This window comes from Nyctereutes procyonoides, unplaced genomic scaffold (assembly GCF_905146905.1).
Source record: "Nyctereutes procyonoides isolate TBG_1078 unplaced genomic scaffold, NYPRO_anot_genome, whole genome shotgun sequence".
NCBI lineage: Eukaryota > Metazoa > Chordata > Mammalia > Carnivora > Canidae > Nyctereutes > Nyctereutes procyonoides.
Window position 1 is genome coordinate 38320259 of NW_026575042.1, and position 26038 is coordinate 38346296.

The following is a 26038-nucleotide window of genomic DNA, read 5'->3' on the forward strand; positions in this document are numbered from 1 at the left end:
ATGAAGAGTAATCAATGGATACTAGAGACTATTTGACAACAATTTTATCCCAGAAACAATGGATTTACTGCCTGCTCTATAGACCTTCCTTTTTGCAAAATGATCTATCCCACAATCCATGTAGCTCTAGTATGACTGTTAATCTTTGGGCCTCAACCGTGCCATGTCAGCAGAAGTGGACTCATGACCAGGACATGCCCCACTTCTTTCTCCACACTGGCTTGTCTAACATGTGGGCCAAGCAGGGCCAATCAAAGTTCCTCTGTGGACTTGAAATATAAATGCCAAAAAAGGGAAAGTTCCTTCTCTCCTACTGAGGTAAGAATTGTAAGGACAATATAGGGCATTTTGCTACCATATAGAGAAAGCCAAGAGATGGAAAAAGGAACACAAATCCCTCCCTGACACCACCATTCAGTCTCCTCAATTCAGATGTGTTTGAAGCCAGAGTACCCCAGACTCTTTAGTTGTGTGAATAAATATATTACATTTTTTGCCTTAAGCTCTTTTGAATAGGGTTTCTATCATTTGCAATCATGAGACATACTAAGGCATGGGTAAGACAAAAACAACTCTTCACAAAAAAACTGTCCTCATACGAGATATGTAAAATGAGAAACAGAAAATAAGAGAATAAATAATTGAATATATGTTTAATGATGTCTCTATAAGACCTCGGCAATCTCTTCCATGTCTAAGAGTTTTTCTTCTCAGTGTCATGTGACACAACTGATCACTCCCTCCTTCTTAAAACACTTTACTTGGCTCCAGGTCATCAGGATAACACTCTTTCTTTCCTTTCCGGTCTTTTTTTGAGTCTCTTTTGCAGCTTCTCCCCAGATGTTAGAAAATCCCTGTGCTCAGACCTTGGGTCCTCACGTATACTCTATCCATTCATGTCCTATATACTCTCATGAGTACCACAGCTTTAAAATAACTTAATATGAAATGACTCCAAAATTTCCATATCCAATTGCAACCTTCCTCCTAAGCTCCAAAGTCATTTACCAAATTACCTACCCAATATCCTCACCTGGACATCTTTAGGTCAATCTTAATATGTTCAAAATGATTGTTGAATTTGCCACAAAATCCCACAGTTCCCCAAGAGTTTCTCTTCTCATTAAACAGCATAGCCCTTTATCCAGTTACACAAGCCAAATACTGAGAAGTTTTCTTTAATTTCTCCCTGCCTCCATATCCTAATTACTCAGTAACTCCTGATGTCTGTCCTTTCAAATACAACCTAGATCCAGCCACTTTTCCCTATCTCCAATATCATTACCTCAGCCCAAATCATACTCTGCTGTCTGAACTACTGAGACAAGTGCCAAATGAGTCTGCTTCTACTATGCCTCTCTTCAGTCTATTCACTTAGCAGCCAGGACAAACTTTCTAAAACAGTAAGTCAGGTCATGCAACTATTCCATCAAATCTCCAGTGGCTTCTTAGTGATGTTTTAAATACATACCCATCACCCAGTCTTTGAGGCTCCACATAAGCTGGCTCCTGCTTTCTTTCTTACTTCATCTCCTACCACTCTTCCTTGCTTACTCTGTTCTACTTATAAACCGGTCATCTTGCTGTTCCTTGAACAACTACACCGTTTTTTGACTCTACCTGAAATGTTCTTCTCCCAGATACTTGTATATCTGACTTCCTCTTCTTGGATTGAGACTCAAGAGCATTTCTGTCTAAAAGTAATTTCCTTACAGAGAACTCTTCTGAACACATAAATTGAAAGAGCTCTCCCTCTTCTAACTTGTTTTATTTATCTTCATGACATTTACCATTGCCTGACATTATATATGTACTTACTGTCTTCTCTCTCTACAGACACTATAAGCCCCAGGAAGCCAGAAGCCTAGAACAGTATCAGGTACATATATTGGGGGCGGGGAAGAGAATGAATTGCTCATGGCATTGTGAACTAGTATAATCTTTTCAGTAAGTATCCTGACAAAGCATATTAAAAGCCACAAAAATGTTCTTCTCTATTGTAGAATGGTTAGTGATTTGACTGGTTACTTTCAGACAGCCTATTTCAATTCTTTCCCACATGCATCAGCTCAGCCCAATCTGAGGTTTGACCTCTTCATGTCCCTAACTCTATATCAAAAGAGGATCAGCTCATCACTTATCCTCTCCCGAGGTTGCCAGAGCAGAAAGAGAAACGTATTTCTCACTGTTTGATTTCTTCCAAATATACAAACAAAATAATGGGAGTAGGATTACCATTGGTTCAAATGCCTTTAGGGAAACAACTTTTAATACAGAGCAAACTGTACATATGACTAGGAAGATGATATTTGACTCAAGGTACATTTTGAGCCAAAATAGCTTGCTATTTGAATGTTAACCATCTTGTGGTTCAAGATAACTTTTACCTCCTTTTTTTCCTAAGGAGAAAAAAATTAAGATAATATCCTGCAAAAAAAAAAAAAAAAAAAAAAAAAAAAGATAATATCCTGCAAGAAAATTCCCAATACACAGACTAAAACTTTGCTTCTTCTTTTCCCCAAATAGCACTTTAACAAATATATATAACAGCTGTAAATTAAAGCAGAGTATTCCTGATAATTTATTCTAACAAAAATAGTTAAATGATAATGAAGCAAAATCTGTATCTGCTTATAGCATGTCATAAGCAAGGTTAATAATAGAAAAATAGATAAATCAAGAAGGGTTTTTTTATGTTATTCTTTAGACGCATAATGGACAGTATTTGGAACTATGTCTGGCTGATAAGGAGACTTTTCACACAATATAATGCTTGCTTCTCCCAGTCACAATTAAATAAACCACTAGTAGATACCACACTTAAACAGTGCCAGAAGTCGGCCCCAAGAAGTCTGAAATTGGAGCTGACATGGGCAGACAAGCCTGACATGGATCTGTCAAGCTGCCTTCCTCCTTTTCTTTGCACCTCTCTTTCTCTGAACAGGCTGGTTCTGTAACACATACATTGAGATGCTGCCTGGAAATCTAAGGAGCATGATTTACAGAGAGAGACAGAATATTAAGCAGCTGCACACAGATAAGCAGAGATAATAAACGGAATATAAATACTGCTTCAATTCCTGGTACATTTCAAGTTCTTGCACCCAGATCTTTCTGAGGGCCCACTAAATTCCTACTCTTAAACTCTATGAAACATTCCTGGATCTTTATAATAAATTCCCTTTTTAAGGGAGCCTAAGCTGATTTCTGTTACATGTAACCAAAGACTCCAACAGCATAATCTGGGAACAGTAAAGCCATGATAAGACATTTCCCTATATGTTTTAGTATTTATTTACTGGCATAATCCTTCACATAACTGGAAACAAATCTACTGCTACAGTCTGACAATAAGAATGTAACTTGAAAGGAAGCAGAGTCAGAAATAACAGCCTGAAACAGAGGAAACAAACTGAGTAACTTCTCCAAAACACTGAAAATCTAATGTCTCCTCAGGAACCATCTCATGGAAGACAGCAAGCTTCTTTGGAACAATATCTCAGTACACATATTTCCTTAAGTAAATCCACAAGAAAAAAACTGGGCCAAAGAAAACAGTGATTTTCTCAATAAGGCTAGTAAATCTCCAGCAACACCAAAACAAATTTATTACAGTACCAAAAAGGAGAGGGGTGGGAAACTTTCTAGAGATAGTAATTTTGTAGCTATTGAGAAGGTGCAAGTTGGCAGCAATTTACAAGAATGCTACAGTGCCCATTCGAGGGCTATGTTCAATACCATTTAAGTTTAGTATCTCATTCTTTGCATAAACAAAAACAATCATAAATTAATGCCAGTACATTGAACTTGATTAATTAGAATAGTGAAGAAAATATGCATTGGAAAAAGTACAACTCACTTTAAAAATACTTACATTTAAAAATTTACAAATACTTACATTTTTTGCCGTCATGTCAAATTGTATTCAATTTAAAATTCTGTAAAGCCATTAAAAAACAAACAAAAAAACAAAAATAAAAAAAACTTCGTCTTCAACAATTCTTTAAAAGAACATCCTGTTAAAGGGGGGAAAAAGAGGGAATAGTAATGTGATAACAATAATAGGCAATGTTTATGTCATATTTACCCTGTGATATGCATTGTTCAAGTGGATTATTTAAGTTAATCCTCACAACAACACTATCAGATATGTACCATTTTAATCTGCATTTTCTAAATAAAAACTGGGGCTTACAGAGATTAAATAATTTGACCAAATCAACTGAGCTAACAAGTGATAAAACTCAGGCTCTGAAATATCATACTATGTTGCTTTAGATAACACACTGAAAGAAATAGCCAGTACCAGGGTTGAGGCAAGAGAGGTTCAAGATAAGACTAGAACATTTTATTGTACCTACAGTAAGGAAGAGCTCAAAAAATGATGGAGACATATCAAAAGTATACAGGAGTCTGCTGAAAGGGCCAACAACTGGACAATTTGGAAAAACTGAGCACACTGATACACTGTTCAGTGTATCACTGATACACACTGATACAAACTCTTTGAATAAAAGAACAATCCAGGAATTCATACTGATAGAAGCAAATAATGAGGAAGAAGGGAAAGCTCTTCTTTGCAATATGATACCAAATAGTAAATATAAACAAATAATGCAATTAGAAAGCTACCAATTTATAAACATCACAGTAGTAACTGATAGACAAGGATTATCAAGAGATACTAAAGCTTTAGTGGGTGAAAGTGGTAATAAAAAGGATATTTACATAGTCTTGAAATATCATCCCACAAAATACCTATTAATTCAAATTTTACAGTGAAGAAACCTGGCACACAACACTTAGCCAAAGTGATCAAGCCTACCAAATGACCACCAGCAATGACACAAACCAGCATCATGCATCTCTACAAATGCACTGAGATGGATACAACACCACTTCTGAGATATTTCTGCCCAAAGCATAATGTAAATCTAATCATGAGAAAATATCAGAGAAATTTGAATTGAGGGGCACTGATTAAAATAATGGACTGAACTTTTAAAACATTTTTGTGTCATGAAAGAAAAAAGGAACCTGACAAACATTCCAGATTTAAAAAGGCAAAAGTCACATAAAAATTATATTCAACACATGACCCTTGACTAGACTCTGGACCAGAAAAAAATAATTGCTGTGAAGACCATTACTCTGGCAACTGGAAAAACTGAAATACATTACACACACTGGTTAAGAGTATTGCTTTAGCGTCCATTTCCTGCTTTGATCAGAAGGCTGTGGGGGTTTTTAAGTGAATGTTCTTGTATTTAGAAAAAATACACCAAAATATTAGAAGTACAGAGATATGATAGCAGCAAGTTACTTTCAAACGATTAAAATATATATATAATCTGTATACAGAGAGTAGGAGTGATGATGCAAGTGTGGCAAAATGCTGGCAATTGGATAATCTGGGTAAAGTGTATTCAGGAGTTCTTTGCCCTATTTTTGCAACTTTTCTCTTATCTCACAATTATTTCAAAATTAAAACTTTAATAAGACTTTCAAAGGGAGGGAAAAAGTAAAACTTAATTTTGAAAAGATCATAAACAATAGGGCTTGAATAAGTGGAGGCACTGTTTGCCTCATATACTACAATCTGATTCTGCAAGTAAAACTTTGTGGTTGAAAAATATGTATCTTTACTTTTCAATAAAACACTGAACTTCTAATTTTTCAGGTGCCTGGGTGACTCAGTCAGTTAAGCATCTGACTTTGGCTCAGGTCATGATCCCAGGGTCCTGCAATAGAGCTCTGAGTTGGGTGGCCCCCTCAGCAGGGAGTCTGCTTGTCCCTCTCCCCCTGCCCCTCCCTTTATTCCTGTGGGTGCGTGCACACTCTCTCTCTTAAAAATAAATAAAATCTTAAAAAAAAAAACCACCTGAATTTACAATATTTTTTTTACTTTTTAAATGTTATTTTTTTATATTTATTTATTTATGATAGACATAGAGGGGGGAGAGAGAGAGAGAGAGAGAGAGAGAGAGAGAGAGAGAGAGAGGCGCAGAGACACAGGCAGAGGGAGAAGCAGGCTCCATGCAGGGAGCCCGATGTGGGACTCGATCCCGGGACTCCAGGATCGTGCCCTGGGCCAAAGGCAGGCGCTAAACTGCTGAGCCACCCAGGGATCCCCTGAATTTACAATATTTCAATGATAAAGAAAACACTAAAAAAAACCCAAATAAGACCTGGACTACCACTATGATTTTCACTGTCTCATGGTAACTGTAGATTTGTTCACAATGTCTAAAATGATCTAATACGAAAATCAAGTTCCTTTGCTAGAACTGTTTTGCATTCATCAACTATTTGTTATTCTCTTCAGTATTAAAAATATCAGATAAATAAGAAAGCGCAAGTTCCTGACATCCCATTCACTAAAACCTAACATTTTAAAACTAAGAATTCAAGATATGAGTATCTCCTTTTGAAGATTAATATTTTAGCCAAGCTTGATTTAAGCACAGAACTCTTACCTAATAGGTAAAAAACAGCTCTTTAAGCACATATTTACAAAATTTATCCACACATAATCACCAACAAAGTAGTACAAATTTCAAAGAGGCAATATTACACAGATTACGGTCTCTGACCACAACACAAATTAGGAATCAACCATTTTAAATAATCAGTTAAAAATCATATATTTAAAAATAAAAATATATTAAACAATCCATGAATTAAAGAGATAAATGTAAAATATTTATAACTGAATGACAGTGAAAATAATAAAACTGGCTGGCTTAGCTGGAAGACAATGCAATGTTTGATCTCAGGCTTGTGATTTTGAGCCCAACATTCGGTGTAGAGATTACTCAAAAATGAATAAACAAATAAACTTATAAAAATAAGGAAGAAAATAATAAAACTTGCAAAGTGCAGCTGAAGTAGCACTTAGAAGTAAATTTATATTTCTCTTCATTCATGAAGCAATCAACTTAAAAGATTAAAGTTGATTAAGCAATCAACTTAAAAGATTAGATCAGTGAGAACTCGAAGATACAAGCAAGGAGCAAGAATTAATTATTTAAATAGAAACAATTAAAATAACCATTGGTTCTAAGTGTCCTGCTTGAAGCAGGCATCTAATAAATAAAGCAACAGTGTTAGCAGAGTGAAAAGGACATGGATTTTTACATTTAGGCTCTATCTCAGCTCTGACATTTATTAGCTGTATAACCTTGAACAACTGACTTAACCAACTGCTTTGAGCTTCAGGGTCCTCATCTGAAATAAAGGTATAGTGAGTCTTTCAAGGTGATGTTAGCAGTAAATTCAATACAATCTCTCTTAATGAAAATCATCAGATCTTCCAAGTCAATGTGTCAAATGTCCTACAGTTTACACATAAACACTGAACACTCCTAACCACAAAAACTTCAATTTTAAATATTTCTAAGGTTACCTTCTGACCTACTGAGATGGAGTTATAACAATAAAAAACAAAAGTGTTTTCCATCAAAGTCTCTGTTATATTTTAGAAACCTGCTGTATCTATTTAAGGCAGATAACTGTTACCTACCTAGTACCTTTTCCTCTTCTCAGAAGAAGTGGAAGGCGGCAATGTGCCCACTAAGAAAAAGTACTACATTCTCAGTCTCCTTTCAGATGTGCTGACCATTTATATAATTCTGGTTGATGAAATATAAGCAGATATCATTGGGCTGGGCTACCAAATTCAGCTTGTAAATGTCCTTTTTCCCTTCTTCATTACAAAGTCATTGTTAAAGTTGCTTTGTCTCCGTACATCTGCTTGATTACAATATTCAGTATTCAATATGGTATTCTATTTCTTAATGGCTGGGCTATTGAGTGACACTGTGATAGTTACCCAAATTAAAAAAAAAAATAGTTAACAGTGTTAACTATTTCAGCACACAATAGCAAGTGGTAATCAATAAAATACTGCTTAGCCACATTAATGAGTCTGACAAAACAAAACTTAATTTTGTTCAGCACTCCCTTTGTATCCTCTCATCAGAGCCAAGTACAAATGAGAACCTCTAAATGTTACCTAAATGTAAATGTTTGAAACAGAGCCAAAGCGCATGGATTTCTTGAGTAAATTTACTTTAACATCTTTATGCCTCAATTTCTTAATCTACAAAACAGTAACAAATAGTACATCTAATTAATTAAATGAGTCAAGACATAAAAATTTATTAGGACACTACCTAGCACAGTGTAAGCCCTCAATGTTAGGGAAAAAAGCAATTTGCTGTTTTTTTTTTTTTTAAGACAAATTAAGGTTTCTTTTTCCAAAATAAATAACACATAACTCACTCATATGTAGTTGAAGTAAAAAATACCAGATCACAAATCTAGTTTTAAAAGGAAATAAAGTGTCTAATTATGGTTAGGAAAAACTTTTGTAAAATTAAGAAAGTAGGCTATAACTTTATTCTTTAATTTATTCATCCAGTAAGCAATGAACACTCACTATGTGCAAGGCACTAATCTGGGCACTGAAGACATCTTAGTAGATGAGAGAAACAGCAAGCATAAACCTTCAAAGGTAATTTAAATTATGTAAAGTTACATTAAAAGAAATGGGGGGGCAGCCCAGGTGTCTCAGAAGTTTAGCGCCACCTTCCGCCCAGGGCATGATTCTGAAGACCTGAGATCGAGTCCCACATCAGGCTCCCTGCATGAAGCCTGCTTCTCCCTCTGCCTGTGTCTCTGCCTCTCTCTCTCTCTCTCTCTCTCTGTGTGTATCTCATGAATAAATGAATAAAATCTTAAAAAAAAGAAAAGATATGGGACTATGACAGATCGCCTCAATCAATTAAAAATGAAGTATGGTTTGAGTGAGAGTTTATAACACACATCTCTAAGTACTTCTAGACTTTTGCTTTTTCTTAACATTGTTTTTAACCTAAAAATTATTTGCAACATACGACATAAAACCAAGTATCTAGAAAGTAAATAAACATGGCACTGAATGTCTCAAAAAACTGCCATTTTTGGTGGCACTGGTGATTCTCAAAGATAAACCAGTCATGTGCACTGATGCATTAGGTTTTATCCAGGCTCAACAATCGTACTTTTTCCTGTCACCAAGCTCTTCAGTTGGTTAAAAACTAAGTCGGATATTTTTCTTCCAGCTTCATGAACACATTATGTCAAGCTCAAAAAGTCAATCATTGTGACCTCACCATCTGCCATGATCTCTTGTCAGTTTCAGACAATGCAACTCCCACAGATGGTCTCAAAATGTAAGCCCTTTTCCTTTGCAATCACAATTTAGCAGCTCTAGGCACAAAGCCTTTTAAAATGACACAAATGATACAACGATAATCAAAATACAGAGAAGAAATAATTATGGATAAGTCTTAGAATTAACATCACCTGAATCAGGGTATATAGACTTTCTAACACTGCTGAAAAAGAGGCTATGAAAAATTACATTTCAGCAAAGGCCACATATTTAAATGAAGACATTACTAATTTTAAAAACACACCTATGTTTCAATGTCTGGAAAATATACAAAACAATAAAATAAGAAAAAATATCAGCCACAGTCCCACCCCCTTAAGGGCAACTACAGTTAAGTTTTTGGCATAACTTCCTTCAGTGTTCTCTTTCTGCACTCTAATTTCAGATAAGTGGTATTAGTGAGAAGACATTTTTCATAGAAAGTGATAGTAACTCTTTCTTAGGTGATGAGCAGATCTAGGCACTCTCCTAAGTGCTTCACGTGTATGATCTCATATCATTGACACCACAACTCTATCAGGTAAATATTATTACTGGCCACATTTTACAGTTGACAAAACTGAGCTTTAAAAAGTTGAAGTAGGGATCCCTGGGTGGCGCAGCGGTTTGGCGCCTGCCTTTGGCCCAGGGCGCGATCCTGGAGACCCGGGATCGAATCCCACGTCGGGCTCCCGGTGCATGGAGCCTGCTTCTCCCTCTGCCTGTGTCTCTGCCTCTCTCTCTCTCTCTCTCTCTCTGTGACTATCATAAATAAATAAAAAAAAAATAAATAAAATAAAATAAAATAAAAAGTTGAAGTAATTTGCCTGGTTAACCAACTGTGTAAATGGCAATGCCAGAGTATCAACCAGGGATCTTAGACCAGCAGACATGTTCTTAATCACTATGCTTATTTACATAAAATATCTGACTTGAGATACAACAGATTCTCAAAATATAACAAAATATGTAATTACTGTTATAATAAATCTATAGAAGAGGATAATTTACTATACCAAAAAAAATCCTTAAAATTTTCATATGGCACATGTCACATACATTCTTTCTTTTTTAAAGTATAACATTAAATTGAAATTTCTTTATTTTTGAGAACACAATAAACTTCATTTTTTAAAAAAGATTTTATTTATTTATTCATGAGAGACAGGGAGAGAGGCAGAGACATAGGCAGAGGGAGAACCAGGCCCCCTGTGGGGAGCCCAATGCAGGACTGGATCCCAGGACCCTGGGATCATGACTTGAGCCCAAGTCAGACGCTTAACCACTGAGCCACCCAGGTGTCTCGCTCTTTTTTTTTTTTTTTTTTTTTTACAATTACAGAGTATTCCTTTACATCATAGTATAATTTACTTTACTAGTCCCCTGAGATGGATATTTTGATCTCCTAAGTTTCCAAACTGGTAAGAGTAATTACATTCTAATGACTCAACTCTTAATGTCTAATTTAGTCTCCAACTACCTCTCCATCTCTGTGTTGAATCAGTTCCCCATATCCTTCTCTAATCTAGTTACCCTGGTCTACCGTCAGTTCCTCAAAAACATGCTCCTCTGGCCTTAGGGCCTCTGCACATGCTGTTCCCTCAGCCTGGAATATTCATCAAAGGTTAATTCCTCTTCCTGCAGATCTCAATGTCACTTCCTCAGGGAAAACTGTCCCTCCCTTCCTACCCAGACTAAATCAGGGATCTCTCTCTACTTATGCTCTCCTACTTTCACACCAGGTTGTCATTATCTATTTGTGTGACTGTCAGAATGTGGTCTCTGCCAACTAAAGAGGGCAGTGACTCTGTTTACTATTAAATACTCAGTGTCTGGCACATGGTTGGAATTCAAGTGGTATTTGTTTTTTGTTTTTAAAGATTTTATTTATTTATTCATGAGACACAGAGAGAGACAGAGAGGCAGAGACACAGGTAGAGGGAGAAGCAGGCTCCCTATGTGGAGCCCAATGTAGGACTAGATTCTGGCACTCTGGGACCACACCCCGGGCCGAAGGCAGGCGCTAAACCGCTGAGCCACCCAGGTGTCCCTTTTGTTTCTTTCCTTTTTTTTTTTTTTTTAAAAAGATTTAATTTATTTATTCATGAGACACAGACAGAGAGGCAGAGACACAGGCAGAGGGAGAGGCAGGCTCCATGTAGGGAGCCCGAGGTGGGGCTCGATCTCGAACTCCAGGATCTTGACCTGGGCTGGAGGCAGGCGCTAAACTGCTGAGCTACCTAGGTGTCCCCTTTTGTTTGTTTCTAAGGCAATATTTATTTAATGAATTACAGACCCAACATTTTATTTATTTTCATCCTTTAATAATATGATAATCTCATCTAATAATGATAGCAGAAAATGAAAAGATACATAAACATGTAACACATTCACATATCTGGAATGTCACTAACCTGACAGCAGTATTTTGAGTGACACTTTCCTACCATGAACAGAAAGTTTTTTGGAGCCAGCACTGTATTTGTGTTTCATTAATTTTTTTTAAAAAGATCATAGCTAAAATATTTATAAGGTATATTTTTTATTTGATTTCACCAATGTTTAAACTGAAAACAAGATAGGCAAGAATAAAATCTTAACAACACCTTTACTAAAAGCTGCTCTTCCACAGAACCATCAACATTTTTCACTTTCAAAGAAAGGAAAAGAAATTGCTTTTATGTCCATTTCCCATGTTTTTAAGTTGAAAAAATCTTCCACATTTACATAAGCTTTTACTCAGGATTCTGAACAATGATAAAACTGATTAATGTTATAAGCAATCAATAATGACTTTTAAAGGTCTTCTACAGATGTGTAGTGAAATAATGAGCAATATTGTTTCAGCACTACTCATTCACTTATATATTCAATAAATACTTACTGATTGTCTGCTAAATGTCAAACTTTCGGCTGAGCATTACAGATACTATGAGAAACAATGTCAGTCCTTGCCTTTGTGTAGCCTACATTTTCACTATGAAGGTAGGCATTAAACATGAATTTCCTAATTAACTACTTCATGACAATTACTGCTACTACAGTAGACAAAAATGATGCAAAGAAAACAAGCAAAATAAAGGACTGGGACTCCAATAGTTTTAGAGAAGATTTCTTTCATGAAGTGAAGTTTGAACCAAGCTCAAGAGACAAACTTCGAAAAACCACTGGCAAAGAGAGAGGGTACATCATAGCGAGAAGGAGCAACCAGCAGGGGAATGTATATAGGAAGAAAAGTGGATGGGAAGTTCCAGAAACTGAAAGAATATCTAGAGACCTGAAAACATAGGGCAAAAGGGAGGGCTGCTAGGAGATGAGTTGAAAACCAGAGAGACCAGAAGGTGCACAGTGAAATGTCACATCATCAGATTTTTAAAAAAATCAGATTAGTGGGAAACCTCAAAGATTTAAAATAAGGAGCCAAACATCTGACCTACAGAAATACTAAATTATCTTCACCAAAGATTCAGTAAAAATTATTTGCAACCTAGTTATTTAAAAACAGCAATATCAGCTATATTCTAGAGTTCTTAGTAACTGAAATGCTCACTCATTTCTTGGATACATCAGGTAAGTTTATATTCATCATCCACAATCCATTTATCTAACAAACAACTTTTTTTTTAAAATATTTTTTTAAATTTATTTATTCACAGAGACACAGAGAGAAAGAGAGGCAGAGACACAGGCAGAGGGAGCAGCAGGCTCCATGCAGGGAGCCGGACGCGGGACTCGATCCCGGGTCGCCAGGATCACACCTGGGGCTGCAGGCGGCGCTAAACCGCTGTGCCACCGGGGCTGCCCTCTAACAAACAACCTTAACCCACTGAAACAAAGTCAAAGACGAGAAATGAGAAAAAAGAAAAGAAAAAAGGTGGCCCCAGCTCTCGAAGTAGCTCTCACAAAAACCATGCACTAGTCAGTAACTCAAGTTTTCTGGACTTCTCTCATGTTATTAATTTTAATTAACATCAAATTCTTAGTAAATTTGCTTATCCTGATTTTCAGGCTTCAAGCTAATTATATGGTGTAGAAAGATGTGGTAATAAGGAACAAATGGGTTAGGCAGTGTTATAGATGAGTACATTAGCAAGGCAATTCACAACTGACAGCTAATACTAAAGGAAGATTAGACATACAATTACATTTCATGAAGTAAATTCACTGAAGTAGAATACCTCCCTTTTTGTGACAAAATTGGGTTTATGGTATGTTCCTTACATATGCTTCCATAATAAAATCTAAGTAACATTTCTGTTTCAAACATTTCACAGATCATAGCATTTATAACTATACTCGTTGGAAACAAAAATCTACGAAAAAACTTATTTCTGCCCTGAGCAAAGAAATAATATTAGAAGATATCACCCAAATTTTTTTTGTATCACCCAAATTTAAAACAAAATCACATTTCAAATCCTGCCAAGACCTAACAGAAAGGTTCTTTTACCAAGCAGCACAAGCCAAATTTTAAGCCATTAATTCACATGGATTAAATCACTTGTTGCACATATGCTCTTCAGCAAAATTGCACTTCCAGATCAATGCAGCTTTACATTAGTAACACAAAAGTTAAGCCTTATCCCAACCTGACCCATCATAACAGGCAAGATGAGTTTTTAAAATATCATTTGGGTAGTAATATAAATTTAGACAAAGTACTGTATAAAGAACTATGCAAGCATCAAATGTCCAATTTACCCAAGACCCCAAGAAGACAAAATTGGAAGCGATCAAAAAGGAATGATCTGGGAAGAAAACAGCACAATTTCTAATTCTCATTTAGAATATCACTGTACTTCTATAAGCACCTAATCTATATTCAAATGAAAATGAAATAATTTTATAATCAGCATCATTTTAAGAGCTATTTGTTATGTAACTCCTCAAAATAATCCTACAGAATAGCTATTATCTCCATTTTACAGGAGGGAAAAGTGAGTCAGAAAGCTTAAGTAACTTGCCCAAGGTCACAGAGAACCAAAATTTACAATAAAGTTTACATAAATGAGATGTTAATATACATGTGTTCTGATATCACAAGATGAGTACCAAGCAGTCTTCATCTTAAATTTAAGATTTCCTTTTATTTTTCACTTTAAAGATTTTTATTTATTCCTTTGACACAGAGAAGAGTGAGCACAAGCAAGGGAAGCAGCAGGCAGAGGGAGAAGGAGGAGCAGACTTCCTACTGAGCTGGGAGCTGACAGACAGGACCCTGGGATCATGACCAGAGCTGAAGGCAGACGCTTAACTAAGTGAGCCCCAATTAAATTTAAGATTTTTAAAAGATTAAAGAAAGTCCGTGTTATTTATAAATGTTGAAGAATATAAATTATCATACAGTTTAAAATGATCTAAAAGCAACCTCTGGAAGAATGGCAGGGTATAAGAACATTTATCTGACTTTCATGAGCCCCCACCCACTTAAAGATAATTATTGCTTAATTTTTATTTCTAATTTGATTTATTTGGTATTTACTAAATATTTAATAAACCAATATTAACAATGGTTTAAAATTGAAAAGGACAGCCAGAAAGTACAAAAAGGTGCACATTAAAAGGTCATCCTCCCAATGTTGTTCTTCCATCTGTCTATTTTCCACCTACTCCGTTTATACCTCTGCATGGACAAGTCACAATAAAGTTTCTTATGTTTCTGCTCCAGGCTTCTTTAAGCATATATAGGCAATTTGAAAACAGTCTAGTAATCCCTTTTTTTAAAAAAGCTGAATATTTAATTCTTTATCTTGCTTCTTTAGACTTAACAATATAGCACTGAATGAGATCTTGCCAAATCAGTACAAAGAAAATATCCTCATTTCCTTTTACAACTGCTCGTAACACTCAACCAGTTCCTTCATGTGGGAATTTGGGTATCTGATCATTTCTGTTATTAACAACAATTCAAGGACTAGCTTTATATATACACAATTTTGCATATGGAATTCTTTGATCTAATGATATATACACGTATAGAAAATGTTGCTAAACTATCCTCCATAGGTGTGAAAATTTGCATTCCAACTGTCAGTATATAAAAGTACTTGTTTCTCCATAGCCTTACCAGTACAAAATGTTTATTAGTGTGTTTATTAAAGCATTTTTTAGGGGAACCTAGGTGGCTCAATTGTTAAGCATCTGCCTTCAGCTTAGATCAAGATCCTGGTGTCCTGGGATTGAGCTCCATGTTGGGGTACCTGCTCAGTGGGGAGCCTGTTTCTCCCTCTCCCTCTGCTCTCTCTCTCTCTCAAATAAAATCTTAAAACACACACATACATCTTTTAAATGGCACTTACCTGCCATTTTATTTTGTTCTTTTTTAGTTTATTTCACTATCATTACTTGTCTAATTCTTGATTTGATATTTACAATATGCATGTCTAATTCCAAGAAAAAAGACCTACTGTGTTTTTATTGGATCATGTCAATCCTCCCTAAATTAATTTATAAGTTTCATATCTTTAAAATGTTGAGTTTTCTTACCTAAGACTATAGTATATATTTCCATTTATTCAAATCTCCTTTATGCCCTTCAGAGAGATTTAAATTTTTTTTCTTATATAGGGGTTAATGGGTTGAACTGTGTCCTCCAAAAAGATATGTTCAAGCCCTAACCCCTGGTACCTAGGACTGTGACCTCATTTGGAAATAGGATCTTTGCTGATGGAATCAAGTTAGGATGAGGTCATACTGGTATTAGGATAAGTCCTAATCCAATATGACTCATGTTGTTCAGGAACAGGAGAAGACACAGAGAAGTTAGCTATGTAGAGATGGAGGCAGAGATTGGAGTTATTATGCCACAAATCAAGAAACACAAGGAGCTACCACAATCTGAAAGAGGTGACAAAAGATCCTCTCTTAAAGGCTTCACAGAAAGTGTGGTCCTGCCTACACTTTGATTTTGTGCTTCTAGCTTAGAACAGTAAGAAAATAAACTTCTGTTGTTTTAAGCCACCTAGTGTGTAGTACTTTGTTATGGCAGCCCAAGGAAACTAATACGCTAGGTTTTATGCATTCTTGTTATAGCTATTCCCAGGTTTTGTTGCTGTTTTAGCTGATTGTTTTCCTGCTATGCATGAAATTCTCATAGCTTCCAAGCTGTTTGTATGTAAAAAGTTACAGATTTCTATTTGCTAATTTTATACCTCACTACAGAACTGAATTTTTTACTATTTGTAGTAGTTTTTCAGTTGACTCTTGCACTTTTCAGGTATAAAATGATATGAAAGTAGGTATTTTTGGATCTTTCAAGTTCATACAACAATGGATAGCCCGATTACAAATTTCCCTCTTAGTTTCTGCAAAAGATATAAAATAAACAAGGAGAATAAATAAAACCACACAGGACCCATGCCTTCAATGTTATCATTACTAGGAGACAGACATTGCAGCAACCTTCCAATCACCTATAAGTCAAGGAAAACAAATTCCCTAAGAAATCCCACTGCTTATCTTCTGCATGCCTGTGGATGCAGAGTGAAAGGAGGGAGGCTAAAAAAACTTCATGAAAAAAAGCACAGGGGTACAAGGAACTCAGAGAGAGCATAGATAGAATCACCCCCAGAGAAAGAGCAAAACAGTAAATGTAAAACTGCTGAACACCAGGTTAAAACTTAATAGTTCACAGCCCTAGTGATGAAAAGTTTCTAGAAACTGCTGAACTACCAGTGGCGGCCTCTGAGAAACAGTGCTTCGGGTGGCAAATCAGGTGTACAGATAGAAGAGATGCAGACAAGGCAGTTAACGGAAAAAAAAGGCAGCAAGAGGGAGAAATTATACATCCTACAGAAACAAAATAGAAACAAGACATACCAACCCTTCCTCTACCCCTTTCTCTCACCACCAAAACCACAAATTCATATAAGGAACTGAACAGAAGAGGGAAGAGTGATAGAAAAACTCTAAAACTAGAAACTTTGTCCACAGAATGAAGAAACACAACACCAACAAAAGTAAACCATATGCATACAAAAGTACTGAGAAAATCAGAAAAATACAAATGAAAGGTTTCCTGTTGATAGTTTTCTCTCCCGAAATGAGTCATAGAGTTGGGGAAAACTAATATTCACTTCACAGTGAATTAAATATCCTCAAACAAGAATTTGCAGATATGAAAAAATCTTGAGTCACAAACACAAAAACAAAGAATCAAAATGGACAAAAAAAAATAGTTGATTGAACTCCATAAAGAAAAGAAGAAATGGGGCACCTGAATAGCTCAGTTGGTTGGTTAAACGTCTGACTCTTGATTTTGGCTCAGGTCATGATTTTGAGGTCATGAAATCAAGCCCCGAGGTAGGCTCCAAGCTCAGTCAGGAGTTTGCCTGAGATCCTCTCCTTCTTCTGCGTCCTCCCCCTTGCTTGTGCGCTCTCTTTCTCTCTCTCTCTCTCTAAAATAAATTAAATCTTTAAAAAAAGATAAGGGGATCCCTGGGTGGCGCAGCGGTTTGGCGCCTGCCTTTGGCCCAGGGCGCGATCCTGGAGACCCGGGATCGAATCCCACATCAGGCTCCCGGTGCATGGAGCCTGCTTCTCCCTCTGCCTATGTCTCTGCCTCTCTCTCTCTCTCTGTATGACTATCATAAAAAAAAAAATTAAAAAAGATAAGAAAAAGAAATAGAAGAAAAGTCCTAATCATATAATAAATGAAAAAGTAAGTGATAAGACTTATGAGAGAGAATTAAATGAAAACACAGTAAAGGATGTTGAAGAAAAGGAGGAGAATGATAAAAAGAGAATGAAATGACATAAGAAAGAGGCAAAAGGGTCAGAGAGAAAATGACTGAAATAGGAAAGGAGCATCAGTATTATTGGTGTCTCTGATAAAAAAAATAGGAAAGGAGCATCAGTATTATTGGTGTCTCTGATAAAAAAAAAAATGTAACAGCACTAATATCAAAATTGTAACACAAGAAAACTTTCCAGAAATAAAAGGCCTGAATCTACATGTTGAAAAGGCCTACCAGATATTTAAGAAAACTGACCCAGAATGAGTACCTGTGACACATATCCTTGTAAAACTGTCTAAAGAAAAAAAACAAAACAAAACTTCAGGGCTTCCAGGCAAAGTGATAAAACAATTTACAAAGGTAAAGACTAGGGAATTAGACTAGAATCAGATTTCTCAAAAATAACATATAGAACAAGACAATAGTAGAGCAGTATTTTCAAGAAATTTAAGGAAAGAAAATGTAAACCAAGGATATTATATCCTGCTAAGCTGTGTACTTCAAGTTTCTGGACATCAAAAAACAAGAAACAAAAACAGTTTTAGGGGTATGCTTCTTGATACCGGTCTTGGCAATGTTTTTTGTTTGTTTGTTTTGTTTTGTTTTGGATTTGACACCAAAGGCAAAAGGAACAAAAGCAAACATCAACAACTGGGACAACACCAAACCAAAAAGCTCTGCACAGCAAAGGAAATCATCAACAAAATGAAAAGCCAACCTACTAAATAGAAGAAAATATTTGAAAATTATACCTGTGATAAAGGGTTAATAGCCAAAATATACTTAAAAATCATACAGCTCAAAAGCAAAAATCTTATTTTAAAATGGGCAGAAAAACTAAAGAAACATTTTTTTCAAAGAAGACATACAGATGGCCAACAGACACATGAAAAGATGCTCAACAACACTAATCATCAGGGAAATGCAAATCAAAACCACAATGAGATATCACCTCACAACTGTCAGAATGACTGTCAACAAAAAGACAAGAGATAAGTGTTGGCATGGATGTGGAGAAAAGGAACCCTTGTGCACTGTTGGTGGAAATGTAAATTGGTGCAGCCACTAAGGAAAACGTTATGGAGGTGCCTCCAAAAATTAAAATTAGAACTACCCTGTGATCTATCAATCACACTGCTGGGTATACATCCAAAGGAAATGAAATCACTAAAATCACTATCTCAAAAAGGTATCTGAAAAAAAAAATAAAAAAATTTAAAAAAAAAAGGTATCTGCACCCCCATGTTCATTACAGCATTATTCACAATAACCAAGACATAGAAACAATCTAAGTGTTCATCAATAGATGAATGGATAAAGAAAATGAGATGATAGAGAGAGTAGAATATTATTCAGCCTTATAAAAGAAGGAAATCCTGTCATTTGTAACAACGTGGATGACCTTGAGGGCATTACACTATGAGAAATAAATCAGAGAGAAAACAAACACTGTATAATCTCACTTCTATGCGGAATCTAAAAAACCTGAACTCATAGAGACAGAAAAGATTGGTGGTTGCCAGAGGCAGGAGGTGGGAGTGGGGGGTGAACCAGATGAAGGTGGTAAAAAGGTACAAACTTCCAGTTATAAATTGTGGGGATGTAACGTACAGCACGGTAACTCTAGTCAACAATACAGTATCGTATATTTGAAAATTGCAAAGAAAGTCAATCTTTAAAGTTCTAATGGTAGAAAAATTTCTATTAGCTACACGAGGTGATAAATGTTAACTTATTGTGGTCATTATTTTGCAATAAAAACATGTATCAAATTATTATGTTGTACACCTTAAACTCATACAATGTTGCCTGTCAATTATATTAATAACTCTGAGAAAAGAACAGTTTGAATATGATAGAACCCAGGGAATACTATGGATGTGTGTCCTTTCTGAGCAATCTATTATAGGATAAACTTCATCTAACCAAAACATGCCTGGAAAAACTTTCCAAGAGGACTACCACTGAGTCAGATGATTGTTTACAGAGAAGCCACAAGAAAATCAACTAGAAAGCCCTTTCAAACAAGAAAGGTACTTACTGATGTGGCTGATTACAAAATTCATACTCAGAAATCAGCAGTTTTCTTATACATAAAACTATGTCTTCTGATAACAACTATTTAGAAGGAATAATGGAAAAATTACCCATGTGCAGTAGCAATGACAAAAAAAGGAAGAAACTCAGCAAGAAATATACAGATTTTTTTAAAAAATGAAAAAAATGCCAAGTTCTTCAACAACAAAATGCAATCATACCCAATATCAATTGCCCCCAAACTGACAAATACAATGAATAACAATAAAATTCATATTTTTCTTTTTAAATAGATCAATTGATTCAACAGTTAATATGAAATGTAAGACTTAAAACTATAAAACTCAGAAGAAAATATAGGATAAAAGATTTGGCATTGATTTGTTGGATATAACACCAAAAGTATAGGCAAAAAGAGAAAAAAGAAACAAATGGGATCCATATATAAATTTTCAAAATTGGGATCCCTGGGTGGCGCAGTGGTTTGGCGTCTGCCTTTGGCCCAGGGCGCGATCCTGGAGACCCGGGATCGAATCCCACATCGGGCTCCCGGTGCATGGAGCCTGCTTCTCCCTCTGCCTGTCTCTGCCTCTCTCTCTCTCTCTCTCTCTGTGACTATCATAATAGTCATATTATGTCATTATGATAGTCATAAATAAATAAAAATTTAAAAAATAATAAATTAATTAAATTAAATTAAAAAAAATTTTTTTCAAAATTGTTCATCAAAGACACTATCCACACAGTAAAAAGGGAACTCATAGGTTGGGAGAAAATATTTGAAAGTCATATGTCTGACAGGGAATCAATATCCAAAAAACAGACAACTCCTAAAACTTAACAAAAAATAAGCAACTTGATTAAAAAATGGGCAAAGGACTTGAATGGACATTTCTCCTAGAAGATATACATATGGCAAATAAGCAAGTGATATATGTTAAAGATCATTAACCATTAGAGAAATGTAAAGCAAAACTACAATGAGATGCCACCTCATACACATTCGTACAGCTACTATGATGAAAACAGAAAATAAGTATTGACAAGGACATGGAGAAAGTGTAACCCTGTGCACTACTGGTAGGAATATAAAATGGTGCACTCACTCTAAAAAACAGTATCGTTGCTCCTCAAATAGTTAACAATTAAAAGTAGAATTGCCATATGATCCAGCAATTCCACTTCTGGACATACACCCAGAAGAACTAAAAGCAGGGTTTTGAACAGATATTTGTACACCCATGTTCACAGCAGCATTATCCACAACAGCTAAAACGTGGAAGCAATCTGTGTCCATCTACGGACGAATGAATAAGGAAAATTCCAAAAAATGGAATAGTATTCAACCTTTAAAAGGTAGGAAATTCTGACATGTGCTACAACATGGATGAATCTTGAAGATATTAGGCTAAGCAAAATAAGCCAGTCGAAAAAAAGACTACTACTGGAAGCTGGGAAGGTAGTGGAGTAGGAGGACCCAAAACCTGCCTAGTCCCACAGATATAACTAGATAATGCTCACATCAACATAAATAGCCCAGAAAATAACCTGAAGACTGCTAGAACAAAGATAGAGAAGAGGCCACATTTGAGAAGGTAGGAAGGATGGAGACTCAATTTTGGAAAATAAACCATGGCTGTCTGCAGTAGAGAGAGAGCTGGTAATACAAAGAAGGGTGAAAAACACTATCACAACAGGGAGTCTGTACAAAGAAGATGCTCCTCTATAACAATGAGAGGGGCCAAATTTTATGAAACCAGCAGGACTTCAAGTCTGGAATTTGAAAAATCAGCGGGCTCTGCTCTAAGAGAACCCTGAGAGCTATGGAAGTTAAGTCCCCATGCTAAAAGAGACAGTGACAAACACCCTGCATAGATACAGCATAGAAGCAACAGTTTGAAAAACACCCAAGGCAGACAGGAGGGAGTTATTTACTCATCTCAGAGTAGGTCAGGGAGAGGTAGGGATGCAGGAAGGCCTCTCCAGGAACAAAGGAACTGGCAGGCACCATTTTCCTCCTCTATCTCCCAGTATAAACACACAGCCATCTGTAGGAACCAGTTCAGTGCCAACACTCACTACCTAATTTGCTTACACCAAGGCTCCCCATGCTTGGGTGATATGGCCTTCCCCATCACACTTGCCATAGTCCTGGCACCATGGGTCCCCTCACCCAGAAGACCAATGCAAACCCTGCCAATACCATGTTTCCAACCAGAGCATTTTACAGGGCCTCAGTATTGGTGGCAGCAGCAGTAGGTCTCATTTTGCAATGAGAGTACACCGTGTTAAAACATACCCTACCCTGGCCAGGACCAAACACTGCCCACAACACGCAAAAGGACAGCCTCTGTAGACGACTGGACTGAAGTAAAAAAGTAGCCAAGACACAACACAGGTCACATAGGAGACATTTCCTAAAACACCAGGTCCGGAGGAACAGAGGACACTACACAACAGGGCATTACAGGATGTCTTCTTCATATGGATATTACCTTCAAGGGCAGGATGTAGCTCACTTTCGTAACACACAGAAACAGACGCAAAGAGTTAGACAAAATGAGGAAACAGAGGAATATGTCCCAAATGTAAGAACTGACAAAAACCACAGCAAGAGATCTAAGCAAAACAGATATAGGTAATATGCCTGATACAGAATTGAATGTAATGATTATAAAGATCCTCATGGACTTAAAAAAAGAGTGGGAAGATAGCAATGAGATCCCTAACAAAGAGATAAAAAAAGAACCAATAAGAGATGAAGAACACAATAAATGAAATTTAAAATATTAGGTAGAATAAATACCAGGCTAGAGGAAGCAGGGGAATGAATTGACAACCTAGAACACCAAGTAATGGAAAGCAATCAAGCTGATCAAGTGAGAAGGGAAAAAATATGCAAATTGAGAATAGTCTCAGGGAACTCAATGACTCCATCAAATGCAATAACATTCACATTATAGGGATCCCAGGATAAGAGAGAGAAAAAGGGGCAGAATATTTATTTGAAGAAACAGTAGCTGAAAATGTCCCTAATATGGGGAAAGGAAACATATCTAGATCCAGAAGGCACAGAGATTCCCCAACAAAATCAACCCTAGGAGGTCCACACCAAGACATACAGTTATTAAAATGCAAAAAGTAATGATAAAGATGAAATAATAAAAGCAACAAGAAAAAGAACAGTTATATACAATGGAAACACCATAAGGCTATCAGAAGATTTTTCAGCAGAAACTTTGCAGGCCCTAAGAAAATGGCATGATATATTCAAGGCGATGAAAAGGAAAAATGTGCAGCCAAAAATACTCTGTCCCAGCAAGGCTATCATTCAGAATAGAATGAAAAATAGAGTTTCCCAGACAAACAAAAACTAAAAGAATTTATGACCACTAAACCAGCCCTACAAGAAATATTAAAGGGAACTCTATGAATGGAAAGGAAAATACCATAGAGTATGAAAAGTAGGAATCACAAAAGCAGTAAAAATAAGTATACCTATAAAAATCAATCAAGAGATTCACAAAAAAAAAAGTAAAATATGACACCATATACTTAAAACATGAAGGAGACAGGAATAAAGAAGGAGTTCAAACTTATATGACCATCAACTTAATCCAGACTGCTATATGTAGAATACATCATATATAAATCTAATGGTAACCATAAATCAAAAACCAGTAATAGATATGCAAGAATAAAGACAAAAGAATCTGAGTATATCACTAAAGAAATTCACCAAACCATGAAAGAGAGCAAAAAAGGAAATAATCAAAGAAAAACTACAGAAACACCACAAACCAAGTATCAAAATGGCAATAAATATATATCAATAAATACTTTAAAATGTAAGTGGACTAAATATCCCAATCAAAAGACAGAGTGACAGAGTGGATTAAAAAACAAGACCCACTCAGCGCTGCCTACAAGAGATTCATTTTAGACCTAGAGACACCTGCAGATAGAAAGTAAGATGGAGAAATATTATGCAAATGGATATCAAAACAAAGCCAGCATAGCAATATTTATATTGGATAAAATGGACTTTAATACAAAGTCTATAACAAGGGGCAAAGGAGGACACAATATAATAACAAAGGGGACAACCCAACAAAAAGATATAACAACTGTAAATATTTATGCACCCAAAATGAGAGTACCAAAATATATAAAACAGTTAACAACAAACATAACAGAACTAATCAATAATAATTCAATAATAGAAGGGACTTAAATATTCCACTTACATCAATTAGATCATCATCCAAACAGAAAATCAACAAGGAAACAGTGGCTTTGAATGACACACTAAACCAGATGGATTTAACAGATATATTCAGAACATTCCATCCTAATACAGCAGAATACACATGCTTTTCAGGTGCACCTGGAGCATTTTCCAGAACAGATCACATATTAGATCATAAAACAAGTCTCAACAAATTCAGAAAGACTGAAATAATACATGCATTGTTTCTGACCTCAATGCTTTGAAACTAGAAATCAACCTCAATAAAAAATCTGGGAAGAGCACAAATACACAGAAGTTAAATAGCATGCTGCTGGGATGCCTGGCTAGCTCAATCAAGAGCATACAACACTTGATCTCAGGGTCATTAGTTCAAGGCTCACACTGGGTATAGGGCTTACTTAAACAAACATAAAATACATGTGACTAAACAATGAATGGGTCAATCAAGAAATTGAAAATTATATGGAAACAAATGAAAGTGAAAACACAATGGTCAAAAATCTGTGGGATGCAGCAAAAGCAGTTCCAAAAGGAAGTTTATAGCAATACAAGCCTACCTCAAGAAGAATGAAAAGTCTCAAACACTCTAACCTTACACCAAAAAAAAAAAAGCTAGAAAAAAGAACAAGCCAAACCAAAACCAGCAGAAGGAAGAAAACAAAAAAAGATCAGAGCAGAAATAAGTGATACAGAAACTAAAAAAAACAATAGAATAGATCAATGAAACCAGGTGCTGGTTCTTTGAAAAGATCAACAAAACTGATTAACCTTTAGCCAGAATCATAAAAAGAAAAGCTCAAACAAATTCACAAATGAAAGGAGAAATATCAACACGCACAGAAATACAAATACGTTTAAGAAAGTAGTATGAAAAATTATATGCCAACAAATTGGACAACCTAAAAGAAATGGATAAATTCCTAGAAACATATAAACTACTAAAACTGAAGCAGGAAAAAAACAGAAAATTTGAACAGACTGATTACCAGCAATAAAATTGAAATAGTAATAAAAAAAATCTCCATATAAACAAAAGTCCAGCACCAGAGAGCTTCACAGGCTAATTCTACCAAACATTTATAGAAGAGTTAATATTAATACTTATTCTTCTTGGGGCACCTGGGTGGCTCAGTCAGTTAAGCATCCAACTCTTGATTTCAGCTGAGGTCATGATCTCAGGGTTCTGAGATCAAGCCCCACATCAAGCTCCATGCTGGGCATGGAGCCTGCCTACGATTCTCTCTATCCCTCTGCCCCTCCCCACCATGGAAAAAATAAAACATAACCCTATTCTTCTCAAACTATTCCCCCAAAAAAGGAAGGGGAAGGAAAGCTTCTAAATTCATTCTATGGGGCTAGCATAACCTTGATACCAAACAAGGTAAAAACACACACATACACACACACAAAACAAACAAACAAACAAACAAACAGAACTACAAGCCAATATCTCTGATGAACACAGATGCAAAAAATCCTCAACAAAATTCTAACAAACCGAATCCAAAAAATCATTCATCCAATCAAGTGAGATTTATTTCCTGGAGGCAAGGGTGGTCCAATATCTGCAAATCAATAAAAAAAAGATAAAAACCACATTGTCACTTCAATAGGTGCAGAAAAAGCATTTGACAAAGTACAATATCTATTCATGATAAAAATCCTCAACAAAGTAGGTTTAGAGGCAACATACTTCAACATAATAAAGGCCTGTATGAAAAACCCACAGCAATCATCAGACTCAACAGAGAAAAACTGAGAGCTTTTCCCTAAAGTCAGGAACAAGACAAGGAAGTCCACTCTCACAACTGTTATTTA

At 35.9% G+C, this 26038-nt stretch overlaps 1 protein-coding gene across 9 annotated transcripts in view; it reads right to left on the reverse strand.

The window, feature by feature from the left end:
- Positions 1-26038, reverse strand: part of TFDP2 (transcription factor Dp-2) — a 152993-nt gene that overhangs the window by 104788 nt on the left and 22167 nt on the right. For 6 of the 9 annotated variants that reach the window (XM_055321135.1, XM_055321134.1, XM_055321127.1 and 3 more), the window contains one exon: positions 3899-4016. The exons of 1 other annotated variant lie outside the window; for it this stretch is intronic. In XM_055321135.1, the coding sequence (XP_055177110.1) occupies positions 3899-3913 (15 nt within the window). In that variant the 5' untranslated portion in view covers positions 3914-4016. Of the gene's footprint in view, positions 1-3898; positions 4017-7522; positions 7594-26038 lie in introns of those variants that run through there. 2 more of the 9 variants (XM_055321132.1, XM_055321133.1) reach the window with 2 other exon arrangements.